The following is a 17277-nucleotide window of genomic DNA, read 5'->3' as shown; positions in this document are numbered from 1 at the left end:
GAGGAGGCGCAGGTGGCAAAACTTGAACCCCGTGCCCATCCCAAACATAAACATGCAGCAGGCACCACCCCGCAGGCAGCCAGCAATTCCCCGCAACAGGGTCTCACCCTGGAACCTGACCCCAGCTCAAATCCACACACTATACAGGCTTGACTGGGCCTCAATCATATCCATTGTCACCCTGATTGAAGAGGACATCAGTAGCCGCATTGGAATCCGGACTGCACCCCCCCCCCCCCCCTTTCCCCCCCTCTGCTGAATGTAGTCTCGGTACTGCATTTCCTCGGAACCGGGACATATCAGCACACTGTTGGTTGAGCTGCACGGGCTGCCACAACTCTGTTTTTCCAGAATACTCGTCCAGGTACTGGATGCGCTGCTGCACCATGCGTCGGAGTACATTTTCCTACCCCGTACCCTTGCCCAGGTCATTGCCACCAAGTTGGCCTTCCATGCCATTGCAGGCATGCCCAATTGCATAGGTGCAATAGACTGCACGCACATGGAGTTGACAGTTGGACATGCAATCGAGGCGGTGTACCGCAATCGGAAGTAATTCCAGTCACTGAATGTCCAGATGGTCTGCGATGCTGGACAAGTGATCACCCATTGCTTTGCACGTTTCCCAGGGTCTCTACACGACTCCATGGTCTTGCAGAATTCTACATTACCACGCTACATGGAACGCTATGCGGGACAAAACACATGGCTATTGGGTGAGTACAACTGCCAATGCATGACCCCAGTGTATTGGGGGGGGGGTAGTGAAGGGCCACAGTGTCCCAGGCATTGGGGTGAGTACAACTACCAATGCATGACCCCTGTGTATTGGAGGTAGCGGGGGGTAGTGAAGGGCCACAGTGTCCCAGGCATTGGGGTGAGTACAATTGCCACTGCATGATCCCTGTGTATTGGGCGAGGGGGGGGTAGTGAAGGGCCACAGTGTCCCAGGCATTGGGGTGAGTACAACTGCTAATGCATGACCCCTGCTCAATGTAATGGACAAGCACGAGAGTCCACACAGCGCAACAAGTAGAATATAAAATTGCCACAGCGTGCAAGTACATGCCCTGCCTACCTCAATGCAGATCCTAGCCATGTGGTGGGACTATGTACAATGTACCTGTGCCTTCCCCATGCACACGATGAGCGCTCCTCATGCAGTGTGCATTGCTCACATCTGGCCCTGGCGTGGCTTGCCTCCTTTCTCGCTGACCGTCCTTCCCAGGTGGAACCTGGGTCCTTTCTCTCCTCTATCACTCCACTTGTGGCGTCGCCCAGGGATCTAACCTATCCCTGTGGTTCTTCAATGTCTACATTGCCCCTCTGGCCCACTTGATCTCTACCTTCACCTCTAACTTTCAGTATTATGCGGATGACACCCCGCTCTCCTTCAGGGTACCCTCGGCCTCTTCCTCCTCCTCGCTCATTCCTGACTGTCTGTCCGCAATTCAGTCTTGGTGTGCTGCAAACGATCTCTGCCTCAATGCCAGTAAGACCGAGATCATCCTCATTGGGACCCCTGCCCCCGCTGTCCCAATTTCCCACTGGCCGGCCTCCCTTGGCCCTGCGCCTTCACCTACTAGTGAGGCAAAAAACCTGGGGGTCATTTTGGATTTCCCTCTCTTCTTCTCTTCACATCTCGGGAATCTCTAAAAAGTCCCACTACCAGCTGCACCTCCTCAGAGGTATTCTACTTTTTCTCACCTTCCCCCAAAGGCTCACCGTCTCCAGGGCCCTCGTTCTCTCTAGGCTGGACTACTGCAACATCCACTTTCTCAATCTGCCTACTTTTACTCTCCGCCCGCTACAACTCATCCAAAACAGAACCTCAAGACTTATCCTTGGCCTCAAGCCCGGGACCACATCTCTTCGGCGCTGAAATCCCTCCACTGGCTCCCGAAGGGTGCTAGGATCAACTTCAAGACCCTCTGCATAGTCCACAAGGCTTTCTGGGGCCAGGGCCCGCACTATATACAACTCTCTCTTCCCAAATACTCTCCATCTAGAGATCTCCGCTTGGCCTCCTTCAACTCTCTGCATGAGACATTTTTCCAAGCATAGATTTGGGGGTAGATCTTTATCCTCTGCAGGTGTCTCCCTCTGGAACAGCCTCCCTGCCTCTTTCCGCCTTGAGCCGGAACTCATTTCCGTAAACTCCTCAAGACCTTCCTCTTCTCTTCCTCTTTCTCTCTCCCTCTCCCTTGCTACCGCATCACTTTTTCTCTCCAGCCTCACTCCTCCATCTCTCCCCTAACTCTGTTCAGTTTTTGTTGACTGGTCACCTGGCTCACCTCCAGAGCCTCACAGGTCCCGGGCTACCCTGCCATTCTTTGCACTTGCCTCCGGACCTCTACACTATGCCCATCACTACTGCACTTTCAGCATTCGTTCCATGCGAGGGGTAACCCCTACTGCACTTAATCATATGTTCCATGAGAGAGGTAACATCTCTGCACTTAACCCAGGGCCCTTCTGGACTGGGTGCACTGAAACCACCCCCCCCCCTGCACCTCCGTCTGTACACTTGCATGACCTGAATTTATTAGGCCTAGTAAGTTCTTTCTTGTCCCCTCTTTGTTTCCCCTCCCCAATGTGAAACTTCATGCACCTGCACTAGGTGAAATGCCATCCAGCCTAGTACGCTAGTTACTTTTTTTGTTAGATCATTCGAAAACTTCAAGGCCCAAGAATGACTACTGATTTTCCCTTGCTCCCTTCCCGCCTTGAAGCGCTTTGAAGCACTTCACTTGTGTATAAGCGCTGTACAAATAAACAATTACAATGTGTTAAAGCAGGGTTGCACAACTGGTTTTCTCGGAGGGCCGAATGTACCTTCGAAACTGCGTACTGTGGGCCGGACTGCTAATGTTTTGCGTGGATTGGTTCAACGGTGACCACACGACATGAGCAAGGGTGTGAAGCAAGAACAATTAAACAGAAAAAGCTTCCTAGTCATGAAGGTCGGGCCCTCGGAGAGTAAGTACTGTGACTAGGAAGAACAGCACTACGAGTAGTGAGGGTTACCGGTAAGTAAGACCCCCCAATGTTACCCATGTTAGGTTATCCCCAGCAGATAAACACTTAATGTGCAAGTGCAGGGAGCTGGAACACCATTCAGTACCATATATTGCACACAAATGAACACATGTTGTTACTGTCTTCACATATTTATCTTCAGCTGCTGCCCAATGCCACATTCACAGTCTCTTTCTCTCTCTCTGTCTCTCTTTCTGTCATTCTTTCTCATCCCTCTTCCACACTGTTACTATTTCTGTGTCTCTGTCTCTCCCTGTGTTACTATTTCTGTCTCTTTCTGTTTCTTTCCATCTCCTCCCTTCTTCATCTCTCTCTGTTACTCTGTCCCTTTCTCTCCTCTTCCTCCCTCCCTCCCTCTCATGCCGAGGAGCATTTTGCTTGAAGGTCTGGGGTGGGACTCTGCCACACCCTTTAAGCAGCACTCTATAAGCTTGCTCCCTCCTACCTCTGGGTGCCAGATGAGCCGGCAGAGTCCATTTACATGCTCTTCGGTAAATCCCTACACTCATTCAATCAATTGGCCAAAACCCTTATTTGCATTATGTGGGTGTGTGCTATGGTTATTGGGTATTTATGAAAGAACGTATCGGCATGAACATTTAATTTTGTACTGCCCTCCCCAGAAGCATGACAGGTGTTCGTACACACCCATAGGGCCCCCATTCAATTCCAAAGATTCTAGCTCAGTCCTGGTTTTCTTGGTTTATTCTGGCACGTGAATTTCTTTTGGAAATTAAATGAACCGCAAAGTAGAGATTGACAAAGCCTTAATATACAGCTTCATTTAATGCTCCATTTGATGATTTCTACTCCCAAAAAGAACCATTGTGGACATCTATCATAAAATACTGCAGAGCCCCTTACCCTGGTTCCCTCTTTTTTTGTAATTTTACTAAATTATCACCATCACATTTCCCTACACAGCATTCTCGGGCAAATTAACTTCAAAATAAAACTGTGGCGTTAATATGAAATAGAATTTGCACCCCTCCGCCCCCTGTTCCGTTGCTAATCTAGTGTTGAATCAGAACGCTTTTGTTACACTTACACTCTTGTCACTATGCAAGTGTGGCGCCATTGACTGGGCACAAAATTAAAGTCACTTTGCATTTCAAAGGACAATGACATGTTTCTGTTCAGCACCTTAATTCCTCTTGAAGGAACGTGGAAAATGCTAAAATATGCACGGTTGGGAAGGAAGGCGGCCAATGTGCTGTTAAGAGGTCCAATACAAATGACCGTCTCTACTGCTGGCCTCCTAGCCAGCAATGTTCCAGGGCAAACTGTTTGTTTACTTAAGCAATGAAATGCGGCCGACTGCTTGAAGTGAGCCGTATCTCATTACAAAAGTAAACACTCCTGGCGGGCCGCACATCACGGGATGGAGGGCCGCATTTGGCCCGCGGGCCTTATGTTGTGCACCCCAGTGTTAAAGTGAGAAAAACTCGGGTAAGTTGCATTGGACATTTTTTTAAGGACCAGCTATGCTCTAAAATACATGACCGATCGATTGGGCCAATAACATTTCTGACCGAACTACCCCTTTAAGTGTACACAGCTCCTAGGATTCTTATATGGTGCGCATTGACTCCTGGCAGCAGAACAGAGGACAAATGTATCAACTTCAGTAGCCCTATGATTACTTTACACTGTTGTGAATTGGCACATGTTTGCTGTAGGTACTCTACAGAGGATTCAAAGCAGCAAGTGGTTAGCACCCACAGTAGTGGTGCAGACCGATGCGGGATGCCAAAGTTCACTGAAGATGCTCCCACTGAAAATGAGCCCGCCCCCCATCCATAGCACACACCACTGTTTAGAGTAGTCAAGCACTCATTAGACAAACAACTTTTATAACTTTTAGTGCAATATTCAGCCTCCAATTGTTTAATCACTTCTGCAAAAACCACTGTTCATTGTTCCTTTGTGGAACGATATTGTGTATCGTGATCTAAAGCGGAATCTGACGGTTGTCTGTGTGCCTTCCCCATCTCTCTCAAAATGTTTGGAAAAACTGGTTGACCCGACTGCTGAGGAGTCGTTATCACTATATGCGATAGCTGACTGGTGGGAAATTGACGCACACTAGTGATACAGTCTTCAAATACTGCAGTTGAGAGCTGCAAGAGGAGCATGGGCACGATTAACTGAAAAGAGCAGTGATTCCAATCATCCCAGCCTGCAGTCATCCATGAAAATATGCTGACCAGGCCTCAGGACACATGATCGTAACCTTGAACTAGCATGGGTGCCTTAATCCCCATTAGATTGCAGGTGCAATCTTGAGGTGCCATCTTGGAGCAGGCTTCACCAAAACCTCTCCAGTATTAGTCAGCCAAGTTGCTCATTGCTTTGTGTCAACCCTCCCACCCCTGTGTTCTTGGAAAAGGATTGCTTAGCCCCCTAAATATTTGACAGGGTTTAAAGCCTGTTATTTAATTAGTTGTTGATCGGCTTCATTAGCGCTCCATGCGTTCAGCTCCACATGAGGCCCCGGTCTGGCCACACCCTCCTACTTCACTCATTTGTTTAGTACTTGTTTTTGCTGTTCTTTAAGGTGGCATTGGTGATTGATTTTCTTTTGTTTTCTAAATAATATTGTGCATGCAAGTGCCCAATAAAATTATCTGTAAATCACATGAGATTACTATCCTGACCACATTCCTCTACTTCTCTATTGCCGTATTTGCTCTAAACAGCAGCTGTTTCTCACTGTAGGGAAGTCCTAATGGAACAGGATACCAACAACCGAAATTAGCAGTTATCATGCTTCAAAAGCCTTCTACAGCATTAAACTTGTGTTCTATATTGTCATTGCAAAGCCCTACCAGGAGAAAAAGCAAAGCTGACATACCACTGGTCTCTTGCACAAGTATTCAGACTACCTCAATACTCTTTTGTGGTCTGAAACAAAATCACAGGAATGTGTTCAACTAATACGGGCCGTTTGTGGAAGGAAGGCCGCTGGGAGAAGGGTGACATGCAAAAGGCTGTTGGCAGGACATTGGGCACTACAGTTGCACATTCAAGGTGGAGGGGAAGGTGAGAGGGTCATGGGTAAGAGACAACAGGAGGTGGAGGGCACAGCAGCGTGATTCGGAGTGAAAACAATGGTGAAATGGTGGTGTGACACGCGCACTGGTGATACAGAGTCCCCCCAAGAGTGGTGAGGACAGGCGGAAGTGGCCTTTAGATATCTGCGTTTCTGATCAGTGCTGTTTGACAAGTGCTTTTGGGCCCTAGATCCAGTACAAACGTATGCGTCACAGGCTGGAAACAGACTGGCTGACTCTACTCAAGCCAGAAACTCACAAAGGCTTGATTCTACCAGCAATGTGACATGCAAGGATAGATGCACACTGCCTCCTAAACTCGCCTTGCTGCAAAATCATGTACCTTGGTGTAGTTCGGTTTGTATGGAGGAATTTCCTGAGGACTGTGTTCAAGCTCTAAGGTCACCAATCAGATCTATGCAGGCTCTTTTCACGTTTCCTAGGGTAACTTTGGTCAGGCAGCCAATGCTTACTTTTTCACACAGGATTTAGGGACAGAAAGACAGAAATATAGTGTAACCAACTGCTGGTTCAAACAAAGCAGTGGCTGCACAATTTTTGCAGTTCTCCAAGTACTTTGTATACTCTTCCAGGTAAGTCATTATTTTACATATTTAGCAGGTATCTATAACAGTTACAGGTCTGTTGTGTGATAGAGGAGCCTCTTGTATTCAGCTCTAGAATGTTGAACGTTCAAAACTGTTGCCATCAAACAAATCTCAAGATTGGTCGTCCCTCAACAGAGTTTTTTTTAAACACTCTTTATTGGCATTTTATTATAACAATCCTAAAACGCCACCCCCCACCATCTGCTCCCCCCAAAACCCCATAGTCCTCCCCATAGACATCGTCCAAGTTTCCAATCGAACAATTTCAACAACTTCCCAGCCCATCCAACCCCCCCAACTCCCCACCCCTTTCAGTGTCCATATAAGTCTGTTGATTTCCGCTCCCCGTATCGGCCCCAGCCTGCAGCTCTTCCTTGTCCATGAATATATACAATCTAGTTGGTTCAGCCAACAACTCCCAACACCATATTCTCCTTTAGCATTTGTTCTCCTTATTTATGCTTTCCTGCCTCCAATCCTTCACGGAGGTCGTAAATAATTGTCTCTTGATAAGTTATCTAACAATTGAGCCCAGTGAATCGTTACATCTACACGTTCCGCCTCTGAGTCTGCGTTCTGTAGCAGCGTTAACTCCGCTACTCCCCATCTCCGCACATCCTTCCGCCATTGATTAACCGCCGGGCCTTGTGGGGATTTCCACGCTATCTCCATATGACGCCTAGCTAAGATGAGCAAGAACCGGCCCATTCTGTTCCTCAATCCATGCCTTATCCCCCCCGGCAGCTTACCCCACAGGCAGATTTCCGGTCTGCGGTCCCAGGTGGTTCCCAACACCCCATTGACTCCATTAAGAACCCCCTCCCAATACTCGGCTATTGTCTCGCACTCCCATGCCATATGCCAGAACCCTGCCTGCGCGGATCCACATCTGGGACATGCATCTGAAAGATCCCCATTCATAGCCTTGAGCACGACTGGGGTAACATATACCCTATGTAGAATATTAAACTGGACCAGCTGAAAGCGGGCATTTCTGGATGTTTTCCGAACCAATTCCCAGATCTGCGCCCATTCTTTATCTGGTATTGGGCGCCCCATGTCCACCTCTCCTTAACCTTCAATACCCCCTCTGCTTTCCCCTCTCAAAGCACCCTATAAACTTGCGCAATATGCGCCCTACTCCCCCGTCCGGTCTAGTAGCACTCAGAGCACCAGACAGGGTTCCGGCTCTGTCCTCAACAGAGATTGTTGCTTCTAATTGGAAACAAAGCTTGCAACTGATTAGTTGTGCGGGATACTGGTTTTTATGTTGCAGTTGCCACTATGTTATACATGCCAATGTTAGCTTATGGGAAACACATAGTCCTAATTATCTGACTTTCTGCTGATTTCCATCAATTCTGGGACCTCCGGAGGTGTCTGGCTACCGGCGGGCATGTAAGAACAAAACCTGTTGTTGCCAGCAGGTGACTCTGTAGGGGTTAAATGTCCCAATGTGATTTGTAGGTGCTAGTGAGTGGTGTCCATGGAAGTGGGCATCAAACAGTACACTGTTATATTAATACACTTGGCTCAAGCAATTAACGAGCACCTGTGCAAGTGCCGATTCAACTTCAAGCATTCAAACATACGGGTACAGCAGTCACTGCTTGCCATGTTTGTTTCCTCATTCCCTTTTTATATATGTTGCCCTTTTCTTGATCCTGTGTTCAGTTTCAAGATAATAAAAAGATGAACTCAAAATAAAATAAAATGCTTTTTTGATTAATTCCCTACCACTCAATTCAAGTCAGGAAAATGTCAGTAAAAGTCAGAAATTAAATCAAAATCCGTAAAGAAAGGGGTACAGAGCGTAATAAATGGTAGGATGGATAAGGAGATGGGGTATGTTGGGATCCCTAATTTCACCGTAAAAGGGAAAACAAGCAATTAAGATGGGTCACTAAAAAGTTGCCTTTTTGGCGTTGCCTCCAAATGTATTAATTCGAAATTATGGCATATAATCTGATCATTAGCAGTCGCTGCTTTTTACGTTTGTTCCTTTCTTCTTCATCATGGCTCATACTCTCTGCTTCATATTCTACTTACCAGTTCCTTTTGTTTTTCTTTTCTTCCCCTTTTCCCTGTAGAATTCTTTCTTTCTTTGCCACCTATTCTGCACTTACCAATTCTTGATGTTACTTTCTCCACTTTGTCTCTGCACAGCAGTTCTTGCTCTACCTGCTTTTCCCCTCTCCTTCGTAAGACCCGTCACTCTCATTGCAACCCTGGAAGCTAGCCAATGTGCTGCTTAGCTCACGCACCATTCTCCTTCCTCCCTCCTCCTTCACCCCTTACCACCCACGTGGCTCACACGCGAGTGCTATGTGTGTTTTCCAAATGAAAAAATAAAGAAATCTTAACACTGCTGCCCGCCGCCACACTGTATATTTAGAGTTTCTTTTCCTTGTTCATGATGTCCTGGTCATCAACAAGAAAAATTGACTTCTTAAATATTGAGCGGTGCAAGGCAGCAGCGTACATTGTCTTTTTAAAAGAAAATTGAAACAGACCCTTAGCACCAGAGTGTGAGCTACGCGGGTGCTAATAGCAATGTGATCCGCGTCAGAAGGCAGACTGGGCCAGTAACGGCACTGCCGCTGCATTAAGGGACCCTCAACTTGGGCAGTGGGCTATTGCTGCCAGGCATCAGCCCGCCATCTCAGGTCATTGCGGCACAATAATAAATGTTTCCAGCCACAAAAAATCGGTAGACAATTCGTGGGCAATACTGGTTTCAGGAAAAAGATTTCATCCACCACACAGAGATCTGAATCGAGTATCTTTAGATGAATTATAGCTAGGATCAAATTGACATGAGTGATGTCAGTTTATCAAGATTCAGACAAGTCTTTGTGCCAACGATTAAGTAGGTAGTTCTGCATAAGAAATTGATAGAAACCCATTTAATTGACCTTGTGCCATATACAAACTTTATAGAGGCGTATTTGAGAAATTTGGGAATTTTAAGAATAAACACCTAAAAAAGAATGATTAAGGTAAAGGTGTCTTTAATGTAGGGCAAGCAGTGGAAAATTTGTAACAGATTTTTAGATTTAGGGTATTTACTATTGTGAAAAAGGCAAAACACAATGAGATGGGTCCCTTGACCTATTTCGGCAAAAAGAGTCAAAAGTGGGGAGTAGGCTACGTTTTACCAGAAGGAAGAAAGTAAGATTTGGACAAAATGTAGGAGTAAAGGTATCCTGCTTATAATTAAGATTTCAGGATGAAGTAGAACAATTTAGGTGGTAAGTATAAGGAAGGGGACATTTTCTGAGTAAAAGACGGAGAAGGAATATACTGGTTGGAATCAACAGCAGCAGTAGTCCGAATGTTGTGGTGGCTGAGAGGACGTTGCTGCAAAAGCCTACAGATGACTGCAGCAAGGACTCCCCATACTCCTTAAATAATATTTTGGTGAATGTTCAGAGTAACTGTAATATCAAATTCAAAAGGTGTGTTCTTTGAAAGATTACATCCTTACTAGTTGAAACATATTTTGGATTCCTTTTTAATAAGACCTAGGCCTGTGTATGTGTAACTGCACGAGAAAGGGGCCTTTATAATGTTCAAAGGTAGTAACTAAAATATGAGGTGTCCTTATAACGTTTGGAGGATTGCATCTGTTTTGCTTTTTTAGCAAAGCAAACTCTACTTTGTCATGGTAATGCTGTATCCCACCTACAATAAGAGCACACACACTATAGACAGCATATCTAGAGTAAACATTTGAGTATTGTGATGAATCCTACGGAGTCATCAACAAACCCCAGCCTAAAGTCTCCTCCCATGTGGCCAGGGAAAGGCCGCCGCTACCTGACCCTAACCCTGGGGTTGGTATCAGGGGGTGGATGACCTGGGCGAAATGTTGACTCTGTTGGGAGAGTTCAGGTATTCATGTTCTGCTGAAGATCAAAGTCAAATCATTCCTAGATGCCTAATGGCATATTATCAATGTACAAGTCCCTGCCATATAACTACCCAAAGACCATGTTATGGAAAGTCATTTAGACATAATGAGGTTTGTGTTTCAGGAGTTCAAGAGTTAATTGTGAAAGCCTTGAATTGTCCTAATTCTGCATTGGGTACAAATCCTCACTCTAAAATGTTGGGTCACAAACTCTTTTTACAACCTCTCCTCACTCTAAGAACTCACAATATATAAAGCAGTCAGAATTAACTAAACACAATACCATTATGGGCTTTAGTACCTGTAATGCTTATGGCACTGAGATGAGGAGTAAAGGCTCAGAGGTGGTGAGGATTCAGGATGCTGTTTACCAAAAGGTGCAGTCTAGTTGTTACATACCAAGGCACCTGAGCGGGACATTTAAATCCCAAAATGAGGCACAGCAGAGGAAGGAGAAGGAGGTGAAAGATGTTGCAGGCCGTGCAGAGGGTGTAACTGTTGAAGCAGCGACTGTCTTTCTTTCTCCTCTTTCCAAGTTATGGTATTCCAGGATGCATGCGGTGCAGGATGATGGAGTTCGTACCTTCAGGTGAGTGGAACTGAAGCCAGCGATGGATTGAAGACTGGATACTGTTCCAGGTAAGTTTCGTAGTGTTCTTTCTCTCTCTGCAGGTCCTTGGTTTCAGGCATGCTGGCATCAAAGAACTGGACACAGTGAGTGTTACGCTGCCCACAGCAGAATAACGCAAAGCATGTTCTGCTGTTTGGGTGCGGTTTAAATAGTCTCAGGTAAAGTAGTCCAGGTAAAATAGTCCCAGGCCTGCCACACCCAAAGTAGTCCAGGTAAAGTAGTCCCAGGCCTGCCACACCCAAAGTAGTCCAGGTAAAGTAGTCCCAGGCCTGCCACACCCAAAAGACTAGAGCGCATAGCTCAGTTCCTTGTAACTGAGCTATGTGTGTGCCTCCATGTTGGCAGAACCCTCCCCCCCCCAAGTTAAATAGTCCCAAGTAAATAGTCCCATTCTAATGTTGGTCTTCATGATGGTTATGAGCCTGGCGCCAAAGGCGCCAGGACTGACTCCAAGTGAGTCTTGGATGAGGTTTTAAGGCCTTTGACCTGGCCCTAACTGGAAGGCTGATTTGCCAGTGAGGGCCAGGGGCAAGGATCATGACATACGCATTACAAAATTGTTAAAATCTGACCATTTTGAATACCGAACAATTATGATATAAAGCAGAAACCTAATCATTTAGAATACCGAACAGTTAAGGAAACCAAGCAGAAATCAAATGATTTTGAGTATCGAACAATAAAAGAAATGAACTGGCAAGAGGGTAAGTTCCCTTATAGGGGACTACAATTGGGGAAAGCCTATAACCAACATTAAAAGCCGCCAAGAGGCTGTGAGAAAATCACAATAAAACAAAAAAGGCATGAATCCCCTTTTAGGAGATATGTATTGGGGAAATCAAATATCCCGCTTTACAAGGGACTGTGAAACCATACAGAGGCAACAAGGACGCACCTCTCCCTTTTTGGGATATCAATTGGGGGAAACTTGTAACCCGAACTGCCAACAGTCCAGAAGCTGTCAAGAAATAGTTAAGAGACAATCTGAGAACAATGCTTCTATATTGAATTTCCAGTTTGGGTAAAACTGGAACAAACTTTACCAAGAGTCAAGACACGATAATAAAAGGTAGTTATTGTTCAACCATCCTTCCAAGAAAGATTGGTGTGGACCATCTTGGGGCAATATTGCCATCAGTTTTGATTGTAGTTGTAGGAGTTTTCTTCCTGACAGGCGAGTATACCAGGAAAGGGATCATAGTAGGTTAGTCCTGGCAGGCAAGCAGAAATAAGTTTATAGCCAAAAAGGTGTGGTGGAAAGACTGTTGTTGAATCAAATAACTTATTAACCTTATCATTTGTATTAGAAGCTGTGGCACATCAAGAGTGGTTGCTGTGCTATCTTGACCAAAGTAGTTCATTTGAAAAAGGTGCATCTAGAGTGGTTGCTGTGCTACCCTGACAAAACTAGGTCATTTGAAGGCGTGACATGCTAGTACTTGTTGAACATTCTGAAAAGAGCAGCTGCTTTGGTTTTGAACTTGTGTTGTGAAAGAAAGACCTGTACCTTTGCAAGAAGGATATTGTGGAAAACACAAGTTGTTTTTGGATTGTGGACAAACATTTGCGGAAAAGCTATATGCTGTGTCAACGGGATGTTACCTTGAACAGATCTTTGTTGAATCAGAACTATTCCTGAATTGATCCAGGGGAAGGATCCCAACCCCGGTCACAAGGAGTACTTTCAAAAACCTTTAAGTTTGAATTGATACATTGTTTTGTTGAACTAAAATTAGCCATACGTTCTTTGTATAATTTTGTTGTAATATTGTGAGGGTCAGACACTGTTTGGACACTAAGTCATTTTCTTTAGTTTTAGTATGCTAGGCAGGGATCTTCTTATAAAGATAGGTATATATAGGCATTTATCCCACCTTTTCTCATTTAATGAATGGCAAACCTTAAGAAAACTTTACCTTTGTTTCCGTCTCGCATTTCTGACCCCTCACAGTACTGAAAACATTCTCTATTTGTGCTAAATAACATTCCTTTTAGTAGAATTGGGTCTGTTAGCGGGCTAGCTCTGTGCAGAGGTCCATGCTGTGTAATCTAACTGAATGTGTAGTACTTTTGCCGTTAAAGATATGGTCTTCTCTTTATGTTCTCAGAGGAATTCAATGACCGAATTTTGCGACCTGAGTTAACAGATGAAGAAATGACCTCCCTTCATGAGGAGGTGAAGAAGATTTACCAAACATATTGCCGGGATGAGAGCATTGACAAAATTCGATTTGATCCTTTCATTGTGGAAGAGATTCAAAGAAGTAAGTTCTGAATGGTTTAAGTTTATAGATCAAGAAAATCGTAAAGTTGCCTTTCATGTGAGTTTTAACCTCGGTGTCCCCAAAGATAATTAAATTCTTTCCCAAATTACGTACTCCATACTCTTTGCCAAAAATTAATAGACAAAACAGCATATTGTACAAGATATACATGTCATTTGATCTGTGCTGTGCCAGTGCTATTAATACAACAAGAAAATAGCTAATTTGTCAAAGTGTATTCTACACTTTTGCCGAATGCAACTTTGCAGAATTTCTTTTTCGCCTATTTTATTTTTTAAATCTATTTTTATTTTTCATCACTTTATTTACCTCAAAATCGCAGATGGTAAGCAAGGCAACCTCTATCTTGCCTAGGAAGTACTAGAATAGGAATATAAATCTAGAGAAATCAACACCCATGATGAAAATTGTGAGTAAGATGTTTTTCTACATTTGAAAAAAAATGAAATAAATGAGAGAGAGAAAGAGATAGAGATAGATAGAGAGAGAGAGAGAGAGAGAGAGAGAGAGAGAGAGAGAGAGAGAAAATAAGAGGCAGGCAAATAACCCCCTCCCCACTATCTGATTTTACGAAAGATAAAGTGATTATTCTTTTGTTGATGCTTAGATTTGGGAACCTATGAACATTTATTGTGAACCCTTTTTCGAAAATTGATGCATAAAGAATTGAATGGTTAGGACACCTTTTCTGTTACGATACTTGTTAAGGATGCAGCAGGGTTTGATGGTGATACGTGCTTGCAGCGGGAGCCGGGGAAGGGTCAGGGTGATGTGGTCGAATTTGTGGAGTCTTTTGAGTAATGCGCAGCATGTAGTACACATTTCAGGGCTGCCATGGTGGTCGTCGGAAGGCCTGTCAGAAGGGCATTGCCACCATCGAGGCGGGAGGGGAACAAGGCTTGGACTGCAGATATGAATTTGCTTGCTGGGATGAAGGGCTTGATTTTCTGCAGATGGGAAACTTGATACCCAGCCGTCTTCCGTGTTAGGTGCTCCTTGAAGGAAAGGTGTCTGGTGACATAGAACCCTCTAGTGGCCAGCTGGGGTTTGAAGCCTTAGAGATTGATATGGACGTAGTGTATAGCCAAGAGGGTTCAGAGCGGTTCCAAGATGTAAGGGTTGAAGATTGAAGGGGGCGAGGGGAGGATGGATCCTTGTGGAATTCCACAGGTGAAGGGTAGAGTTGGTGATCTGGAAGAATCTATTTGGGCAAACTGGTAGCAGTTAGCAAAGTAGGATTAGAATCAGCTCAGGACGGTATTGCTGATCCCCATGCAGTAAAATAGAATGTTGGTGAATGTCTGGTGGTCTACTGTGCTCAACACTGCTGAGAAGTGGAGGAAAACTAGGAGGCAAGTATGGCTATACTCGAGAATGTTAAGGGCATCATTAATCACCTTGATGGGTGCAGCTTCCTTGCTGCTTCTGGGTCTGAAGCTACATTGGTAGGAATCAAGGACATTGTTGGCGATGTGTTTAGAGGTGTTGCATGACTACTGCTTTCTCAAGAATGTTACTTAGGAAGGGAAGATGGATGATGGGGCGGTAGTTGCTAAGGTTGTCGGGGACCAGTGTTGGTTTCTTGAGAAGCGGGAGGATTTGTCTGGTCTTGAGTCCAGGGTGAGAAGCCTTCAGTGAGGGTGTCCAGACATTTGGTCGACCTAAAACTGGTCGAATGACATTTGGTCGACGCAATTTGGTCGAAAACCAAATGGTCGAATTGTTTTTTTTAATTATATATTTATTTTTCGGGTTTTCGTTTTTTACAAAAATGGGTTTTTAGAAAAAAAAGGGGGTTGGGGGGGGACCCCCCCCCCAAAAAAAAAAAAAGGTGAAAATAATAAAAAAAAGAAATTCGACCATTTGGTTTTCGACCAAATTGGTTCGACCATTTGTCTGGTCGACCAATTTCTTTCAACCAAATGTCTGGTAACCTTCAGTGAGGGAGCTGTTGATGATTGCAGGTAAGTGCGGATTGCTTCAGTTGGAAGGATCTTCAGTATGGAGGCATGGGGATGTCATCTTTGTCCAATGTGGTCTGGAGGGATGTTAGGGTGGTAGTCAATTCTTCAATGGTGATTGTCTTAAAAGATGCCCAGGTAGTTGTGGTTTGGTGTGATGAGGTGTGTGGTGTGCTGTCATTTGTGGCAACGGTGTCTGTTCTAGCGGATCTGGCTGCTCTTGTTGATGAAGAAAGAATTTTTCAAATGAGCGCGGTATGGCTGTTTATGGAAGGGGGCTGATGAGATGCTTGATGGCTTTTTTGTGGCCTGGACTATGGTGTTCTGGTAGCAGTTGGCCTTGGCAGTGGTGATCAATTGCTTGTAACACGAGGTTCCTTGAGCAAGGTGAGGTCAGGTGAGTCATAGGGTTGCCGCCAAGTCTTTTCTTTTCTAATGGTTCTTTTGTTGAGGTTGGGTTCTTGAGTGTACCAGGGTGCAGAAGGTTTAGACTTGAGGATGTGTTGTTTCACTGGGGCATGGTGGTTGATGTTGATTGCAAGAGTGCTGTAAAGTTCTTGGAGAAGTGAGTCACTGTCCTGGTTAGTCTGTGGTATATCAGCCCATGTGAGGTGGAGGTTGGTGAGGGCTTCAAAGCTTCCTCTGGGAATTTCTTGAATTATCTGAACGGTTGTTTTACGATGGGTGTGCTTGACTCGGTTGTTGCAACTAATGTCAGAGGATTGCCACATGGTCCGACCATTTGAGCAGAATTGGAGAGCTGTGATGGAGGGCAGACAGGGCAGTGATGATGTCGGGGGTATTACTTTTCCTGTGTGTTGGGTCTTTCGTGTGCTGTGTGAGGTTCAGAGTGTTGAGATGGCATGGAGATCTTCCTTATGGGTTTTTGGGTTGCCAGGGATGTGGAAGTTTCAGAGGAAGAAGATGATGGCTTGTGTGAGCGACAGGGTCGTGACCAAGTCTGAGAATTCCTTGATGAAGGAGGTGGTGTTGGACATGGGTGGTCTGTTGATGAGGTGGAAGGTGACTATCAGTTTTGGAGAATGGGAAGGGGCAGGAGAGGTTTTCAAAAGAGCCGAAGGTGGCAGCGTCCAGTTGGGTGCATGGCCATGATAAGTTGTGAATGATTGTGAGTCCTCCCACCATCTTATTTGGACGTTCTCTTTGTAGAATGCTTTAGCCATTGGTAAAGAGGACTTCTTGGATGTGTTTGATGGTGGATGCTATCCAGGACTCTGTAAGAAGATTGTGTCCAAGTCATGTGTGGTGATGTCAGTGATGGCTTGATCACCATCCTGTCTCTGATGCATACCAACATCATCATCTTCAGCTTCTCACCGGGTCTTTAAACCACCTTTCACAGCACGCATTTCCTATGATGCCTCACGTTCTCGTTTGCTAGGAATATTTATTCACTCCTCACGTCCTGGGCCATTCACATCTCTTGTCACCACCTTCAAGTTCTTGGGCTCCAATTGACCAGTCTATCTTGGCGTTCTCCCATGTCTTGCCTCTTCCCATTCTCAACCTCCACCACTCTCTGTCCGAAACTCCCTCTGTGTTGCCTTCTCCTTTCCCAGTTTTCTCTCAACTCCTAGCTGCTATAGCGTGCTAAGGTTAACAGGCCCTTATGCTCCACTGCTCCTGGATTTATATCCTGTGTCTTTCTGCTTCCTAGTTGTTTAGGTACAGGAGTCTGCTTTTGTCACAAACCCTGGCACATTGGTAGGTTCGCCACTTTGGTGGCTTCTCTCTCAGCATCTTTCCTTTCTGTAGCAAGTTAGTAA

The 17277-nt window shown here is 45.2% G+C and overlaps 1 protein-coding gene across 13 annotated transcripts in view; it reads left to right on the top strand.

Annotated features, from left to right (window-relative positions):
- The window catches only part of SNX14 (sorting nexin 14), a 2214134-nt gene that overhangs the window by 979544 nt on the left and 1217313 nt on the right, over positions 1 to 17277 (top strand). For all 13 annotated transcript variants that reach the window (XM_069606348.1, XM_069606351.1, XM_069606342.1 and 10 more), the window contains one exon: positions 13353 to 13508. In XM_069606348.1, the coding sequence (XP_069462449.1) occupies positions 13353 to 13508 (156 nt within the window). The remainder of the gene's footprint in view (positions 1 to 13352; positions 13509 to 17277) is intronic.

This window comes from Ambystoma mexicanum, chromosome 4p, assembly GCF_040938575.1.
Source record: "Ambystoma mexicanum isolate Mex_15411 chromosome 4p, UKY_AmexF1_1, whole genome shotgun sequence".
Lineage (NCBI taxonomy): Eukaryota > Metazoa > Chordata > Amphibia > Caudata > Ambystomatidae > Ambystoma > Ambystoma mexicanum.
The sequence above is the reverse complement of the archived record's forward strand: the minus strand, read 5'-3'. Positions and strand labels throughout refer to the sequence as shown.